This window comes from Myotis yumanensis, unplaced genomic scaffold (assembly GCF_028538775.1).
Source record: "Myotis yumanensis isolate MYYU_CA2020_CCGP unplaced genomic scaffold, mMyoYum1.0.hap1 SCAF_4, whole genome shotgun sequence".
In the NCBI taxonomy this organism is placed as follows: Eukaryota; Metazoa; Chordata; class Mammalia; order Chiroptera; family Vespertilionidae; genus Myotis; species Myotis yumanensis.
In genome coordinates, this window is record NW_027223755.1 from 32,046,100 (window position 1) to 32,065,037 (window position 18,938).

Sequence of the window (18,938 nt, forward strand, 5' to 3'; positions counted from 1 at the left end):
AGTTTTGTGTGTGTTATGTACACGCCTGTGTATATCTTTAACAAATAAGAGCTTTTTAAAAAAGAGAATCATAATATCATTATCATACCTAATAAAATTGATAATTACTTACTATGTCTAATATTCAGTATGTGTACACATTCATCTGGTTGTTCTTCAACAGTCTTTTTCTAAAGGTCTTTTAATTCTTGGACAGTTACTGATAGATATGTCATAGTTGCAGCCACTGGCCATGTCAATGTTCCACCTAAACCACCTTCCTAAAACATCTGTGGGATCTATTTACTCCTTGTCTTTGAACTACTCTGACTGATTTTGTCATAATTACAGCCAGGCCATTTTCAAAACCATAAACTAAACCTTCTTGGATTCTCTGAGGCCAGCTGGTAGTTTGTGTTTTCTTTTCAACGGACAGTCTTCATCCATTTTCTTAATAATCACCCTTTCAACCATGTACTGCCTAGTCCTTCAATGGCAACTCTTAACAAATGCCACAAGGCTTGTGGCCACTCCTGCTACAGTCCCTTCAGGACTAATATGATTTACAGGAAACTGCTTCTATACTCTCAGAAAAATAAATCACTTCTTTAAAAAATTCCCCAGTTTGAAAATACAGACATGTGTTTACTCAATAACTTGTTTCAAATAGCACCTGTGCCTTCAGGTTATAGTTGGGATGTTATATAAAACTGTGGTACATTTACACTATGGGATACTATGCAGCAATAAAAAAGGACCTCTTACCCTTTGAAACAGCATGGAGGGACCTGGAGAGTATTATGCTAAGTGATATAAGCCAGGCAGAGAAAGAAAAGTATCGCATGATCTCGCTCTTATGTGGAATCTAATGAACAAAATAAACTGACAGCCCAGCCCTCATGGCTCAGTGGTTGAGCGTTGACCTATGAACCAGGAAGTCACGATTGGATTCCCGGTCAGGACTTGATTTCTCCGCACTCTTTAAATAATTTGCAAGCAAATAGATGCTTTATACCTCAGTCACAGAAACATAAGAGAATGAGTTCTACTGGACTGGAAACTCAAAGTGTTCAGATAAAACTCCTAAGATTTTTAAAAACTGAAAAATAAAAACTTGGTTTGATCAAATCCTATTTTGAAAGAGGACCTGAAGTGAGATTTACAGTAATGTCATTTCTGGAATGTGAAAGAAGTTATATTCTCAGTTGTCTTCCCAGTGTCTGTTTGTTTTTTCCACAGAAGTTATTCCTACTTTAGGATGAAGAAAGTGTTCTTTTGACAAGAATGCCTTCAGTGTTTAAATTACAGATGGAGCATTAGCCTTTCAACTATTTTTTTTTAGTCTACTTGACTTGATCACTTATATTAGGCTGAAAACGCTAGGTTGTGCGCACTTAACACACATACATATCCAGTTTCCCGTGACATATTTTTAAAAGTGTTTATTTTTTAGTTATTATTACAGAGATATTAACAATGACTAGAGAAAGTAGACCCCAAAAAATGTGCTTCCGCCTATCAAGTCCCAACCCTGGAAACAAAAGTCACAGCGTGTTGGTTTTTACACGGTGGTCTCAACAGTTTCCATGGTCCCCGTCCCCATGGTCTTCCAGCTGGGGCGTCTTGCTCTCCACGTGCTGATGTGGTCAAACTGGTCAAGTGACTCTGAAGAAAAGGCACATACCTCGGCGTCAACCTCAGTGTCTGCCTTCGGTCCTTGAGTCACAGTTATGGCTTTATGGGCCAGGGGCAAACAGTCAGAAACCCTACGGCAGAGGCAGGAGCCCAGCCATGGATGCATCGCACGTGGAGCAGTCGAGGCGGCGCCACCACGGGGTTTCTTTGCGAGTGTCCAGGAGTATAAAGCCCGGCCAGGAAGAAGCGGGTAATCCCTCCGCCTGAGAGTGGGCGACACCTCAAAGGTGTTTCTTCCCTTCGTCCATCACTGGGTGGGAAACCTGGCTCAGCTACGGGGCTGGCCGCCTCTAAGAGCCAACAGAGGCGACGCGAGGATGACACGCTGCGCCCGTGCGGTCAACTGGTCGGCCCCTACGCCCCGACATTCGTATCCCTTACCCCCTGCTCCACTGGGAGAGCCCTGGAACCGCAGGGCCCTAACCCACTCCCGCAAGAGCGCCAATGCCTGGAGGCCGCAGAGCGGGGAAGGCAGCGGCGCGCGGGCTGCCGCCCCTTCCAAACCGCGCGCTAAAATCAAACTCGACGCCGGCTCGTTGGGGGCCGGGCCGCGCGCGCTCCGCTCCCGCCTCCGCCGGCCCAGCCGCGGCCGCCGCCCGCCCGCCAGTCCCGCCAGTCCCGCCGCGGCGCTGGGCGGGGCCGCCCCGAGGCAGCCGGGAAAGGCCCGCCGAGGAGGAAGAGGCGCGGAGGCGCGCTCTGCGCAGGCGCGCGGTGCCCCGCCCCCCCCTGCGTCGGCTTCAGGCGGGCGGCGCGGGCCCTCCCACTCTTCCCCGCGCCTCCCGACGCCCCTGGCCCGGCTTCACCCCGACGTCCCGGCGTGCGCGTCTTCCCGCCGGCCCGCAGCACCGGGGCCTCCGCCTGCCCGCCCGCCCGCCCGCCGCTGCGCCTCGCGGCCCCCGCTCGCGTTCACGCTGTCGCCAGGGCCAGCGCGGCCGCGGGCAACCGCTCCCCCTCCCGCACCCACCCCGCCCCCTCCCCGCCTTTTCCGCCCTCCCGTCCCCCTCCCCCGACCCGCGGCCGCTGCTCCAGATGAGGTGATGGCAACGGCCAACTTCGGCAAGATCCAGATCGGCATTTACGTGGAGATCAAGCGGAGCGATGGTGAGCGGCGCCGCCGCCCCGGCCGGCCGGGTCCGGCAGTCGGGTGTGCGGCCGAGGGACGCGGGCGCCGGCCGCCCCATTGATTGCTCCGCCGGGCTGTGGGGGCGGGAAGGCGGCGGCCGCGGCGCTTTTGTGTGTGGCGTGTGTGCTAGTGAGGTCGGCGCGGGGTGCGCCGTCAGTGCCGCCGCAGTGCCGAGGGCTGGGGGCGGGGGGCTGGGCCGGGGGAGGCCGGCGCGGAAGGCCCGGGTGTCGCGAGCCGAGTCTTTGGGGGCGCGGTGCCGGGGCCCGGGCCAGGGCCCCTCGCTTCTCCCGCGATCTCCATCCTCCCCGGGGACCCCAGTCCGGGGGTGGTGCGGGGTGGGGATGGGGCTGCGGTCTCGGTGAGGGATGACCCACCCTCGCGCTTCACCCGGTGCTTCTCATTTTCCGGCCTCGTCTCCGAGGCATGGGGGCTGGGGAGGGCGCGGAGGCGAGTGATCTCAGTATTTAGGGGAGCCCGTGGGGCCGGGGCCGAGAGAGGAGGCCAGCCCCGTGGGTTTAAACTGCGGTGTGGTGGTCAGCGCTCCGCAGCGTTCGTTTCCCGAACAGGCCTCCTGTTTCGCTAGTTCCTCCCTCGGAAGAAGGATGCGGAGAGTGTTGTGCTCGGCCATGAATAAGGGTGGGGAGCAGGGGACAGAAGTATTCCATGAGCTTCTCATGCGAGGGTGGGGGTGGGAGACTGGGTGTGGGTGCTTTCACCCCTCGGGAGGGGGAACCCGTGGGAAAGTGTAAGGCCGGGAGCAGGTACCTGCCCGGTTAGAGAGAAACCGAGGCCTTGGGCTCCTGCATCTTCCTATAGTCTCCTCTTGGGAACAGGTTTTCTGTCACCGGCGCGGGGTGGGGAGTGAGACGCCAGCCAGGCCTGGAAGTCATTTCTGTTGTCAAGGAGGGAACACATAGAAGGAATTGGAGGTGTGCGGTGTTCGTGACTCCGTCTGTCTCAGGCCCGTACTTTTAATTCACGGCTTATTGTTCACTAGCCCTGTCCGTGGTCATGTTGCTGTCACATCCCCACCCTCTTGGTCTCTACCAAGTTTGACCAAGTTATGTGAAACTAGATTGATTTTTTAACCTAGTATTTGTGATGTATTGGAAGACCTATACAGTTAACGATTTTTTTCCCTTGGTCATATTTGAGATAATTTGTATTAACGACTGGGAGCATCATTATCCTGTATGTGAAAAGATAAATTATACCACTTAGAGCTTTAGGAGTTACCAGTGACAGGAGTGAGAAAGCGATGTTTCCTTTAGTTGGGTTGGGGTTTATTTATATTACTATCTTCACATGACTTTCCTCAGGCGGTGCTGTTACTGTCATTTCGTAGGTGAACGTGGGCTCACTGTATACCAGCGGAAGTAAGAGAAGGAATATTATTTAAAATTTTGGAGTGGCCCTGGCTGGTTTGACTCAGTGGATGGAGCCTTGGCTGCGGACTGAAGGGTCCCAGACTAGATTCCAGTCAGTCAAGGGCACAGGGCAGGCAGCCAGTGATTCTTTCTCATCATTGATGTTTCTCTCTCTCTCCCTCTCCCTTCCTCTCTGAAATCAATAAAAATATATTTAAAATAAAATAAAATTTTGGAGTTAAATAAAATGTGTAAGTTCTTTACATTCTAAGTCTTTCACTATTCAGCGGTTCTCAACCTATGGGTTGCGACCCCTTTGGGGGTCGAATGACCCTTTCACAGGGGTCGCCTAAGACCATCCTGCATATCAGATATTTACATTACGATTCATAACAGTAGCAACGTTACAGTTATGAAGTAGCAACGAAAATAATTTTATGGTTGGGCACAACATGAGGAACTGTATTTAAAGGGCCAGAAGGTTGAGAACCACTGTTAGGTGTTTGTTTAACATCTATTAGAAAAAAGCAAACAGGATCATGACATTTTGAAGGTGTTTGTGTGTGAGGGGGGCGGCGGGTGGGGAGGGAGAGAGAGATCTGGACTAATGTCTTTTTACTTAAACATATGGAACTTGAAACAATTTTGGTTCCCTTAGGGTTCTAGGATAGAGGCTTGTAATACTCTTTCAGCCTTCATCTTCTACCTGCACTGGGAACTCAGGCATGTAAGAGCTTTGTGTTCGTACATAAGTGCTAGTAACCTCAAGTCAGATTTCAAAACAGTTTGCCCATGAGAAATAATGGAAGTCATTACAGTGTGTATTATCGTAACCTATAGTCAGGTACATCTTTGTGCACCTCAGATGCATGATGGTATTTGATGGGAGCTAAAAGTTAAGTAGGGAACTGGAAGAGAATGATTATTTGCATTGGATGGTAGTGCTTCACAGTGGAAATTGATGTCTGGGAGAATCCCCTTAAGCTTTGCCTTTTTCACTTTAAAGAAACTGTTTTGTTTCCTCTTTTAAATAGCAGATCTGTATTTGGCAAAAACACTAGTGGTTATTGTAACAAAAATAAACTTTGTAGTTGGATGAGCACTATTGCCATTGTGTGATTGCATGAGACAATGGAAATCACTAGTGAAGAAGGGCTGCTATTAACTGGTGACTTGATGCTTGCTAATGGTGATCTTTGTCCTTGTTTTAGAGTACGCTTTTCCCATCTGTGATGCTCTTTATTAATAAAACATATTCCAAGGGCAAATAGGTAAACTAAAATGGATTTATTCCTATCTTTCAAGACCTTCCTCAAAACTAATCCCAGTAAGTCTTCACTAGTTACTAAACCAGATGCCAGTTAGCCTTCGAATTCCTAAATCATTTTGTATCACTCATGAAACAGCATATTTCCTTAAGTATTAATATTTTGGTTTATTTATCTTAATATTGTTTCAAACTGCACTAGAGAAGGGATGGAGTGGAGAATGCAATAAAAAGATGGCAGGCTACCCATACTCATTTCAAATAGTGTGTTATAGGATTAAAATACGAATTGATTCTTAAATTCCCTGAATTCATTTATGTATCCCCCCATGTGCCTAGCAGAGTTCTTTGCATGTAGTTTTTTAGTAAATCATTCATTATTGGATTTTTGGTTTTCAAATATTTTTTAAATATATTTTTTATTGATTTCAGAGAGAAATGCAGAGGGAAAGAAAGAGAAATATCAATGATGAGAGTTACTGATCGGCTGCCTCCTGCGCACCCCATACCTGGGATCGAGCTGGGCATCCAACATTATTTTAATTCAGATGAACTCTTACAAGGAAGTGAAATCCTCCATGTATGCTCGTCCTGTGTTGCCACTTCCCTGCTCTAGCCCCCCACATCCCATACAGGCCTTTTAGTTCAGAATCCCCAGAGTTGGCTGAAATTGAGTGATCTGATAAGGCGAATCTGACTTATGGTATTTTAAGGTTAGATGTGACGGAGGTTAGGCTTGGACTTCTGAGATTGCTCCCAGCTACAGGAGATAACATGGTATGAAATGAGACTGGTTTCTGGAAATGGACACTCATGCATAATTTCTTTTCTTATATATGACTTCCTATTATCTTTATGATTCAATTCCTTTTTTTTAATTTTTATTTTATTATTTATTTATTTATTTATTTTAAATATATTTTATTGATTTTTTACAGAGAGGAAGGGAGAGAGAGAGTTAGAAAGATCGATGAGAGAGAAACATCAATCAGCTGCCTCCTGCACATCTCCCACTGGGGATGTGCCCGCAACCCAGGTACATGCCCTTGACCGGAATCAAACCCGGGACCCTTGAGTCCGCAGGCCGACGCTCTATCCACTGAGCCAAACCGGTTTTGGCTCAATTCCTTTTTAGAATCCAGTGACTAAAACCTAAATTACAATCTTAACTATTGTGTGGCAAGATAGTCTTTATTGGGAAATTTTAAACTGCACTATTAAAACATTTTTTAAATGTTCCACAGTAGCTGTGACTATCCTTTTGGGACTAGAGGAGGGATGAGAAATGTTTTGAATTTTTAGAAGCTTTAATTAAGATGGGATTGTTCTTGGGCTCTCTTAGTCATAGTATTGACATATGTGATCTGAAGAGAATAATAGACTATTTCAACCAGAAAGATCCTTGGAGTTAATCTAGTAATTTTATAAATGTGGAAACTCAGTCCCAAGTAAGCATAAGTGACTTTTCAAGATTTATACAGAAACCAGACTATCAAGAATTGCTACAGTAAAGAGAGAATTCTGTTATTTGGGGACCACTATATAGCTTTCTACAGCCCAATCAAGATGTAGGAAATTGCTTCTCATTCATGGAAAAGCCACTAGAGAGCAGTTTTATAGAGGCCAATTGGAATGATCTGATAAAAAGTGGTGTGGTATGGTTAGAAGGTCACAAACCCAAAATTGTGGGAGGAAAATATTCCTCTTTAAACATTCCTTAATTAAACATTGGTGAAAAGAGTGCTTTGATTAAGCACCTGAAATCCACAGGAAATTAAAGATTCCAAAGGACTCATTGAAGATCGTGGCACATAGGACAGGCAATCTTTAGAAATGATTTTAAATGCCCTATTCTCTACCTACTTTGCCACATTTATTCTTCTGCTAATTCATCTTTACAAATCATTATATGGGCTTTTAGAGAATAGATTTTATGAATTTAGTTAATAAAAATAAACCATTAAGCAATATAGTTGTTTAGGGACAGTTATGTTATTGATGATGTTGGAGTGAGTGGAATGGGAGAATTTGTGGATTAATTTCCTTTTACATGATGGTTTCATATATGTATTTGTTAGGCCTTCATAGTTTTTCAAACACGTTATCTAATTGGATCCTCACCGAAACAGTATGAGATAAGCAGGGTAGGAAGCTAGTAGATTCATCATTATACAAGTTCATCTAAGGTTGAATTATTTGCCAAGATGACTTGATAAAGGGCATAGCCTGGACCAAAGACTAATAAGTACATTCACTCCTAGCTCTCTCTTTAAGTGCAGGCAAATGTTTACTGTTGATGATATGAAGTTATATACTATTGTTTTTATTTGTTTTTTAGTCCTTACCTTGAGCATATGCTCTGTTGATGAGAGAGAGAGAGAGACATCAATGTGAGAGAAACATTGATCAGTTGCCTCTTGTTCACGCCAGGAACTCATAACCTAGGTTTGTGCCCGGACTGGGAACCAAACCCACAACCTTTTAGCTGTACAGAATGACTCTCCAATCAACTGAGCCACCTAGTCAGGGCCTTTTGTTTTGTTTTTTGAGATACAAAAGCTCCTCTAGTAAAATTATTTTTTCCTACTACCACCAGAGGCTCAGAAAACCTACAGTAGATAACATTGCTTAAAATTTGCCAAATTGGTGAGACAAACTGAATTCTGACTATAAGAATTGAGATTCAGCAAAGTACTCAGCCTTTAAAGCTCTTTTCAATTATCAGCCATTAGTTGCTTCCAGAATTGCCACAGAAAGCTAGGAATCTGTATTCATTACTCAGTCACTTTATTCTCATGACAAAAATTTTGGAACTCTAGTGAAAGGTTGGCTATGTATCAACTTGTTTTATGTGTCATAATTTTAAAACTGGAAAAAAATAGCAAAGAGCCAGTTAAACCCGTGTCTGTTTAACCAGGGAACAAGGCGTGAGTGTGGAAAATCCAGTATTCTTTGAGAGATCATCTGGACCCATTCTTTCTAGTCACAAGTATATCATTAAAATTACATGAATCTTTTGCAAAGCTTAATTTTTTTATTCAGCTCTCTCTTTGATTTTAACGCTTCTGTCCTATAACCTAAAGTAATCTTTGAAAGTGTTTGTTTTGAGATCATAGTTATGATCTTAATAGATATAATTTTTAAGCCCTGGATAAAACTAATTTTCACTTTTCTGGTCCAGTTGTGGAGCAAGTATAGTTTAGGTTGCCCTTCCATCACATACCAACTCTTTTGATAAAAGTAATACTAATGTTATTATAGTACCTGAGTGAAAATAGACATTAGAATCTCACCATATTAAACATTTAGGTGCTTGATTACACATAGTTCATGTTGTGCCATGTATTTAATATAGAAAGCTATATAAATTCAAGTTCATGGTCATTGGGATTTGTGTAGTGAAAATTTAAAACAAAATGTATCATTTCATTGTTGATTAACCTTAAGTTTTGTTACTATCTCCTGAGAGTAAAATGAGGACAGAAGTGTCCCTTTTAAAAGTCATGCTTTTAAGGCCAATCTTCTCCTGGGGCTTTTTCATTTTTCGTACTACTTATTTTTCTCACTACCCTCTGCAATCAAGTTTGCAGTCAAATGGGCATTTACTTGGGGTGTGAGTAAGGGTATTTTGGTGAATAGACCTTAAATGATTGTACCATATCACAAAATTATGGGATCTCATATTTCTGTTTTCTTACTGCACATTTAATTAAATGAACTTTTATTAACAGCCTATTATATAATCAGGTATTCTGACAGGTGTTGGAGATACAAAAAAAGAATAAGGCACACACAATTTCTGCCCTCAAAAACAAATAAATGATTGATTCATACCGCCATTCCCTGTGTACATCGTTATTACTTTCCTCTTTAGGTTAGGCTCTTTAGTCCTGAAGTTATGACATGTCTTCTGGATAGCAAATATATGCCATACATGCTGTCCCTTTTACCTCCTCTACCCGTGACCAGTATTCATTATTTCTCATGGTGTGCTTTCCAGATAAACCCACATTCAGCCTCAGAATTTGTAACCATTTGTACGCCATAAGTGTCAGTAGACACAAGCAGCGGACCTTTTTAAATTAAATTCAAAATATCATGGCAGTTAACTGGTTAATATAATTACCGCCAGTCCTGGTAGCCCCTGTCAGTCAATTGAAATTGGCCTTATTTGTCATTACCGGTCTATTTTCTATTCTCTAATACCCATTTGAGTTTTAACTTTATAATGTTTAATCTTTGTTTTGATAGCTATGGTAAAGGAAAAGGTTTATTCTGTTCTAAGTTTCTGGCAGACCAGCCACTGGCAGCAGGTTTCTCCCTAGATAATCCTGGGTTAGGGTGCTTGTAAACACAGGGACCAAGGAAGCAGTGCATGAAAACAGATTCAGCCAGCTGCTGGTGCTTCTATGTAACTTGGAAACAACCTCCCCACATAGGGTGGCCGAGGGACTATAAGAATCAGACACCACCCTGGGCTCTCTTTTAGTTACTTTCAAAGACTTTTTCTCAAGGTTTTTATTGATTTTGGCATGAATTTTAACCAGATTTCACCTATATAAAATTTTTTAGAGGAAAGACAGGATGATGATGGGACATACTTATGGTAAAATTTTCTGTGTCTACATGGGTCAAACAATGACCCTTTTTTAATTGTAACTTTTGTTTTGTTTTTGTTGATCCTCACCCAAGGATATTTTTTTCCATTGCAAGAGAGAGTAAAAGGGGGAGGAGGGAAGGGAGGGGGAGAGAGGAACATCAGTGTGAGAGAGACACATTGATTGGTTGTCTCCTGCACACCTCTGACTGGGAATTGAACCCTTGACCCTTTGGTGCACAGGCCAACACTCTAACCACTGAGGCCATACTGGCCAGGGCTGATTCTAACTCTTGGCCAGAAGCTGTTTACTCAGCCTCATCCAGATAACTTCCATACTACCACTTGTATCTTCCATACTACCACTTGAATTTTGTTTCTTTCTTAAAAAGTGAATCCAAGTGTTACTCTTAATCCCTGAAGGGCTATAACAGCCGTGGGCAAACTACGGCCCACGGCTGGATCCTGCCTGTTTGAAATGAATGAAACTAAAAAAAAAAAAAAAAGACCGTACCCTTTTATGTAATGATGTTTACTTTGAATTTATATTAGTTCACACAAACACTCCATCCATGCTTTTGTTCCGGCCCTCCGGTCCAGTTTAAGAACCCATTGTGGCCCTCGAGTCAGAAAGTGTGCCCACCCCTGGGCTATAACATTTGTGCCCTGATAAGCCAGTTGCTTTGCTAAATGTATAATATGCAGTATCATGTTTGATTTTCCACACAAGAAAATGATAAACCTGTAAGATCGATGGTATCGTCCCCATTTTACAGAAGAGGAACGTCCTATGCTAGAATATATAAACTATTATATAGTGTTTAAGTCTTATGAAGGCCCATTTCAGGTATTTAAATTATATGCATTAGTCAAGGCTATGTGGTAAGTGTATTTTAGGGGTGTGGGATATGGATATATTTAGAAAACTTATTGAAAAAGTGTAGTTGTGGGAGTTCTGTTTCTAGTCTGGATAGGGTTAGTAGGGGCTGCTCATTCAGAATTACCTGTGGGGCTTTGGAAAAAAAAAAAAAAAGCAACCCCCTACCTATCACCACCAATACCTGAATTCTTTGCCTAGAGATTGTTTTAATTGGTCTGAAATGGAGCCTAGAGGTCAGTATTTTATTTTAAAACACCTCATATACTAGTGATTCCAGTGTGCATCCACGGTTCTGATCCATTCTTTTAGAAAAAGTAGGAACTCCTAACAGTGATATGACAAGACTTCTTGGAGAGTGAAGTTTAAATGGTCAGAGGAAGATGACCAGTAGATTATTTGGGGGGTGAGGGGGTGGGGAGGAGGCATTCTATGCATGTGGCACGTGTTGGGAGGTCCCCGAGCTGGAAATGGGGGGCTTGTCAAGTAAAGGGCATTTAAAATAGGCAGACAGGAGGTGATAGATGAGGAAAATAAGGAAGGAGGGATAATCTAGGGCACCTTATTAAAGACTTGGAAACAAAGGTAAGGTGTAAGGCATCTTGGAATTAATTTCTAGGACACTTGGAAACTGCTGTAGCACTTAATCTCCTAAAAGCAGTAATAGGAGTTAGCTAGTGCTTAGAGATAGATTAGAGGGAGAGTAGTACTGAAAATGAGAGCTAGCAAGGGTAAGATTGCATCAGTCTAGGAGAGTGAGCAACATTTAAGGAACTAGTGAGATACAGAACACTGCTAACAGAATTGATGTTATATGGTGATATATCACTTATGCTGAATAAAGGACATATGTGTTGAAAGGAATGGATTTAACATTTGGAGAGTCTGAGTGTAGGTTATAAAGTCTCTTCAGTTCTGTTTAATCAAACTAATCCTATTCATAGAGGGCTGTAGATCCTGTGTACAATGTAATATCAAAGAGCATCCAACTCAGGCTGCATATAGTTTTTGCCACTAAAATCTTAAAAGTAATGAGTTTAAGGTATGAGTCACTACCAGTAAATGTTTACATGTAAATTTGGAATTTACTTAAACTAGAGCTACCTGCTTTGTCTGCTTAAGAAGACGCAGTTATAGTGTATTAGCCAAGATCCTCTCCAAAGTCTTGGAAAGGAGTGGAAAGGAAAAACAGAGTACTTAAAGGAACTGGCTTCAGCTCTTCAAGGGATGGCATGTTTTGATTCTTGAAATGCAATTGTTCTCATTTAACTTTCCTTTGCTCTTATTTTTGGCCTGTTTTTTTTTTTTTTTTTTTTTTTTTTGCCCTGGCTTTTGTCTTCCATTTTCATCCTCAAGATTCTGAACGTCATTTCAGTGTTTAGAATCTCTTAAGTGATATTTGCATTTTAGGGATAGTAGACAGAGCACAGTGGATTTTTAGGGTGGTGAAATTATTCTGTATGATGCTGTAATGGTTGGATACATGTTATACATGTACCCCAAACTTTAGGTTGTTCGAAGTCAGAGCAACACTTGAAATAATGGACCAATTAATAACAAGAATTTGTAATACTTTAAGAATGAGAATCAACCATGAAGAGTTTCAGTTAAGGTAAATTTCTTCACTTTTGTTATGTTTATTCTACTAGTTAATAAGAGAAATTTAGGGTTTGCTGACAAAATTATATTAAATGAGCTGTATTGCAGTGAGAGGATTCATTCTATTTCTTTACTTTGGTCCGTGGACATTTGAGTTTATAGTTCAGTTGCCAAGACAAATGTCCAAGCAGTTTGTTTAGAAGCTTCATCCTTGAGATCATCCAGGGTTGAATTTATCTGAACAAGAGTTTATCTTGTTTTAGTTAAACTATAGGGAATTCCTGCTGGAAGATAGGTATATGAAGTCTAATTATGTTGGGAGTGCAAACAGCATTCCAATTTTTTTTAAGTTTAAATTTTAACCTATAGTTTACTATGGACTACTGCAGAAAAATGGATATAGTGATTTACCTATATGATTTTTAGGAAATGAGAACAAATTAGAGGCCCTAATTTGAAAGTCTTAGAATTTAACTACAGACAGCTCACTGATGAAATACTGCTATTGGAGAAAACTTGCTTATATTTTTACAATGAGAAAATTGACTTGTCCAAGGTCACCCATAAAGTAGAAAATACATTACAGCATAGATTGTCTGCCTCTAAACTCAATTTTCTTTAGGATTCTTTGTGTACTGTGGATGTTCCAGACATTGGAAGTCAGTACATTACTTAAATAATGCTTTCATTTTTCTTTCTGTGGTATAGATTGCTTTTGGGCATTTGCTGCATGACCATTGTGTGTCCCTTTATCCCATGCCTTTATAGAAATAAATGTAGGAATTTTTTGTAGAAAAGGCTACTATATCAGTTGCAACAGAATATCAAAAATCTGTTTCACTCAATGCAAGTGCTCTGTGGCTCTATAATTTATTTTGAAAAGAAATTCTGCTCTTTTCCAGTCTCTCTGCCATTGCCTAAGTTTAGCCCCTTCTTGCTTACAAGCCTTTTAAAATTTAGACAAGTACTTTATGCTCTCAAGTGAAAGAATGTTTATTAGATGAGCAGCTATATTGTCAGGAAAATATAACAGATTATAGCAACTTGCTAGGAGGTCCTCTGGTTTAATTGATCAATTTGGGCCTCTCTAGACTGAGTGATCTTTATTTTTGCAAAAACTCTTGTATGAAATTGTTCTTGGGATAATATATGGATTGCATTTTTACTCCCCACACCCATTATAGTTGATATTAAGAGTTGACCCGCCCTGACCGATTTGGTTCAGTGGATAGAGTGTCGGCCTGCAGACTGAAGGGTCCCGGGTTCCGTTCCGGTCAAGGGCATGTGCCTTGGTTGCGGGCACATCCCCAGTGGGGGGTGTGCAGGAGGCAGCTGATCGATGTTTCTCTCTCATCGATGTTTCTGACTCTTATCCCTCTCCCTTCCTCTCTGTAAAAAATTAATAAAATATATATTTTTTTAAAAAAGAGTTGACTGCAAACAATATGCCCTAAGTGCGTGCATGTATGTGTATATGTGTTCTTTGTATGGTGTTTGGGTGTAGTTGTGTTTGTTTGTTTTTCCATTTTGTTTCTATTCACCTGAGGATATTTTTTCCATTGATTTTTAGAGAGAGTGAAAGGGAGAGGGAGAGACAGAAAGAAACATCGATGTGAGAGACACACATTGATTGGTTGCCTACCACATGCCCCATCCATGGCCTGAGCCTGCAGCCAAGGTACTTGCCTTGACTGGAATCGAACCTGGGACCCTTCAGTCCTCAGGCTGACGCTCTATCCACTGAGCCAAACCAGCGAGGGTTGGGTGTAGTTTTATTAAGAGTCATATGATACCTTTAACCTTACATGCTCTTTTGGGTTTCATGAAGAGCCATTTCTTAACTAAAAGTAAGTAAAAGTAGGTGCTTCTTTCTCCATTCTCTAAATGTTGGTGTTTTTCAGGGCTTGTCTTAACTTCTCACACAGTATTCTCTCTCTCGGTGAACTAAATGCTTCTCTTCGGCCCAGTCTGGCTGCATACATGTACTGTGTGTAATCCCTTGGATGTCACATACCTCAAATTTAGCATGTCCAATATTGAACTCATCACTCACTCCCCCGAATCTACTTCATTATCTCTCATCACTTTTACCCTATTGCCCAAATTAACCTAGATGTCTTCGTTGACTCCTTGTCCTCTCTTACTCTTGTATCCTATCATGAGGTACTCTAAATTCAGCTGCTCAAGTACTTCAGTCCATACATTTTTTCCATCCCTCTTCTATAGCTTTGGTCAGGCTAGCATTATATCTTGCCTGTACTGTTGCAACAAATTCTTAATAGGTCTCTCCACCTTTGGTAGATTGCCCTTTCAGAATAACTTTTCAGACATATAAATCTGACCTCCTGAACGCCTGCTTAAATAAACATTTTTATTATTTCCTCTACCTCTATTGCCTTTTGGATAAAGCCCAACTCTAATATAGCTTACTTTAGACCCTAAACAAGCTGACCCCCCTCTCCAGTCTCATTTCTTGCCAATTATTTGAGGCACTCCAGACAGACACACTGAAGTCTTCTTAGAACACTCCACTTCTACCTAACCTAACTAACTGCTGTTGCTCCCTTTTGCCTCTGTTAAACATTCCATCCTTCTTTGATTCCTAGACCAGGATGGTTCCCCTACTCTGTGTTCTCTGAATCTCCTGTTTACTCTGTTAGAACACTTATAGGATTGTATTATCGGTTTAATCGTCTCTGTTTAGACTCAAGTTCCATTGTATTCCCAGCGCCTAGCACAGGAGCTCTACATGCTTAATAATCTATGTGCTTAAATGAACTTCTAGCTGATTGAATGAACTTCTATAAAGTTGCAAAAGGGTATATATTAGAAAGTCTCTATCCTACCCCTGTCCTCCAGCCACCTGGTTCTTCTCCTAACAGGTATCATTATTACCAGGTTCTTGCATATTTGTGCAGAGATGTTTGTTTTGCATTTTTAAGCAAATGTGTATTTGTGTATATGTATCTATGTAATAGAGATATGTGTAAACATATACCTTTCCCTACAGATGGCGTATTGTACACAGGTGCTCTTTAATTTTTTTTTCATTTAATAGCTATCTTAGAGAACCTTTGAGTACATAAGTAATAGCCTCATTGTTATTCATAACTGCATTTTATTAGTGATTAAATATACAATTTAGATTGTGCTCAATCTATAGCTACTATAAGTCAATACTGTATTGAATAATCTTGAACTTTTGTCATTTCTTATGTACATGACTATATATGTAGGATAAAGTCCTAGAAATGAATTGCTGGGTCAGAGAATTGTATATTTTTAATTTTTATAGATCTTGCCAGTTTGCTTCCATAGAGAGTGTGTTACCTTCCTATCGGCAAAAATGTCTGTTTCCTCATATCCTGGTCCACACTGTATGCAACATACGTTTTTGAGATTTGCTAGCTTGGATTATGGAGTTAATACTGTGCCTGTAGAATGTTGTTGTTTTTTTCTGAAGTTAAATAGCCTATAAAAGATAACATGTTTAACTTATAAAATGATTATGAGGTCCAGTCATATAATTAAAACTTTTTAAAATATGTTTTTATTAATTTCAGAGAGGAAGGGAGAGGGAGAGAGAGAAAAAAACATTAATGATGAGAGAGAATCATTGATTGGCTATCTTCTGCACAGCCTTGACTGGGGATCCAGCCTGCATCCGGGGCATGTGCCCTGACCAGGAATTGAACTGTGACCTCCTGGTTCATAGGTCGACGCTCAACCACACTGAGCCACACTGGTTGGGCTAATGAAAACCTTTGAAGTTCTGGTTTTGATAACCAGTATAGAAAAACAAGATGGCTTGTGTTATATCTGGTTGAGAAGAGAAAGATTTCTTTTAATTTTAAAATTTTTGAAAAATAAACATTATAGGTTTTAACAATAAATTTGAACAAACTACTAACTGATTGGGATTTCTTAAACAATGAACACAGTTAAATTATGCTAATGATTATTTCCCTATACTTCTATCATTTTGTAGTTGTTTAACTCACTTAAGATTCCTTTGTTATTGAGGCCAGAATTGATTAACTTAATCTCTTAAAGCCAGTTACTTCTCTGTTCTTTAACTGTTCTATATTTCCTTAATTTCTAGGAAATTATTTAAAACACTGGCATTTTATTGGAAGGGTGATTGGATAAGAGTACTTTATGTGTATTGTTTATGTGTTCATTCAACCAATATGTTTTGAGTACTTTAGTTTGAGTACTTTAGGCAATGCACTAGGTATTGAGGATACAGCAGTGGGGGAAAAAAAAACAACACAGAAAAACAGACCAAAAATTTGTGTCTGTATGGAGATTTCATTTTTACAGAGGAAGCGGAAGGTACACACTATGCCACCCAATAATTTGTTCTTTGATTAATGGAAATAAATCAAATCAGCATATTTGTAGTTGAAGAGAGAAAGCCAGTGGAATGAGAAGAGACTTAAAATAAAGAACAAGGGGAGATTATCAGTGTATCAAGATTTTGGAGGACATAGAACAGATAATTTTTTAAAATTGATTTTTAGAGAGAGGGAGGGAGGGAGAAAAACATCGATTGGTTGCCTCCTGCTTGGGATCGAGCCTGCAACCAGAGATATGCCCTGACCTTGTACCCTTAACAAGGATTTAACCGGCAACCTTTTTGTGGGCAGGACAATGCCCAACCAACCAAGCCACACCAAGCCAGGGCGGAACAGATAATTCCTAACGTGACCTTTAAATGCTTTACATGAACAGGCTCTTGCCTTTACTGCCTCATCTTACACACTTATCCCCTTGCTCCCAGGCCTTGCTGGCCTTTTGTTTTTGTTTTAATTTTAACCCAAGTGTATGTTTGTTAATTTTTAGAGTGAGAGAGAGGAGGAGGGGAGAGACTCCCATATACAAGGAACAGAACTTGCAGCCTTTTGGTGCACTGGACGATGCTTCAACGGAGCCACCCAACTAGGGCTCACTGCCTCCCCCGCCCCTCCCCCCCCTTTTTTTTAGTGACTTTCCCACTTGAGAGCTTTCACACAAATTGTTCCCTTCACCTAAAACTTTCTTCTTGCCCACTCTCCCTGACTACATTTTTGCACTTAGTTCTCAGCTTCAGTATTATTTCTGCTCTTGTTCAGAGGAGTCTTTCCTGGCTCTCATATCAAAATTTGATCTCTCCTCTTACTCTCTTTTAGTACACTACATTTCCTTAATAAATGTTTTCACACTTTTTAAGTACAGATGCTCCTCAATTTAGGATGATGTTTTAGCCCAGTAAACCCATTATAAGTTGAAAATATTGTAAGTCTAAAATGCATTTAGACTTATAATACACTAGAGGCCCACCGCGCGAAATCGCGCGAGACCCAGACCCGGCGCGCCTTGCCGCGCACGCAGCCCCTCCCACCTTGAAGACAGTTGTGGACAGAGATAAGAATAGTTTCCTGCCCTAACCTTTCCTTCTCAGGAGCACTTAAATTGACCTTCATTGGAAGAGGAGAATTGAACAGAGCAACACTTGTTCCCATGAAGAAATCATATGCAACACTTACTTGTTCCCATGAAGAAATCATATGATGTTCAGCAGGTGCGTATAAAAACCCGACCACAGGGTTTTTATAATAGAGATAACCTACCGAACATCATAGCTTAACCTAGCTTACCTTAAATGTGCTCAGAACACTTTTTGGGATGCAACCCCATCAAAAGTCAAAAGGCATCTGTAATTGCCTTTCTCTACTCAACAGAAGCAGAAGACACAGACAGTGTGTTATATACATGATGACATGCAAAAGCACAAAACACAATATTCAGAAAACACTGGCCATATGACTGACAGCTGTGGTCACTGCCACTGCCCAGCCTCATGAGAGAATATCATACTGCACATTGCTAGACCAGGAAAAGATCAAAATTCAAAGTACATTTATACTTAATGTGAATTGCTTTCACACCATCATAAAGTTAAAAATAAAAATCTAAATCAGACCAATGTAAGTTGGGGATCAACTGTATACACTTATTTCTGTTATTTTATTTTATACTAGAGGCTCAGTGCACAGAATTTGTGCACAGGGGGGCGGGGGTACCTCAGCCTGGCCTGCACCCTCTCACAATCCGGGACTACTGGCTCCTAACTGCTTGCCTGCCTGCCTGATAGCCCCTAACCCCTCTACCTGCCTGCCTGATCGCCCCTAACCACTCGCCTGCCTGCCTGATTGCCCCTAACCACTCTCCTGCCTACCTGATCGCCCCTAACCACTCGCTTGCCTGCCTGATCACCCCTAACTGCCTCTGCCTCACCCCCCCCACCCGCCATGGCAGCCGCCTCTGCCTCACCCCCACTGCTGCAGCTGCGTCCAGAAGGTCACCTGGAAGGACATCTGGAATGACATCCGGAAGGTCATTCAGCTATCTGGTCTAATTAGCATATTACGCTTTTATTATTATAGATTTTT

The 18,938-nt window shown here is 41.7% G+C and overlaps 1 protein-coding gene across 4 annotated transcripts in view; it reads left to right on the plus strand.

The window, feature by feature from the left end:
- The first annotated feature begins 2,645 nt into the window (after positions 1-2,645).
- Positions 2,646-18,938, plus strand: part of KIF2A (kinesin family member 2A) — a 69,601-nt gene continuing 53,308 nt past the window's right edge. For 3 of the 4 annotated variants that reach the window (XM_070412036.1, XM_070412038.1, XM_070412037.1), the window contains exon 1: positions 2,646-2,775. In XM_070412036.1, coding sequence (XP_070268137.1) covers positions 2,712-2,775 — 64 coding nt within the window. In that variant the 5' untranslated portion in view covers positions 2,646-2,711. The remainder of the gene's footprint in view (positions 2,776-18,938) is intronic. The other variant, XM_070412040.1, reaches the window with a different exon arrangement.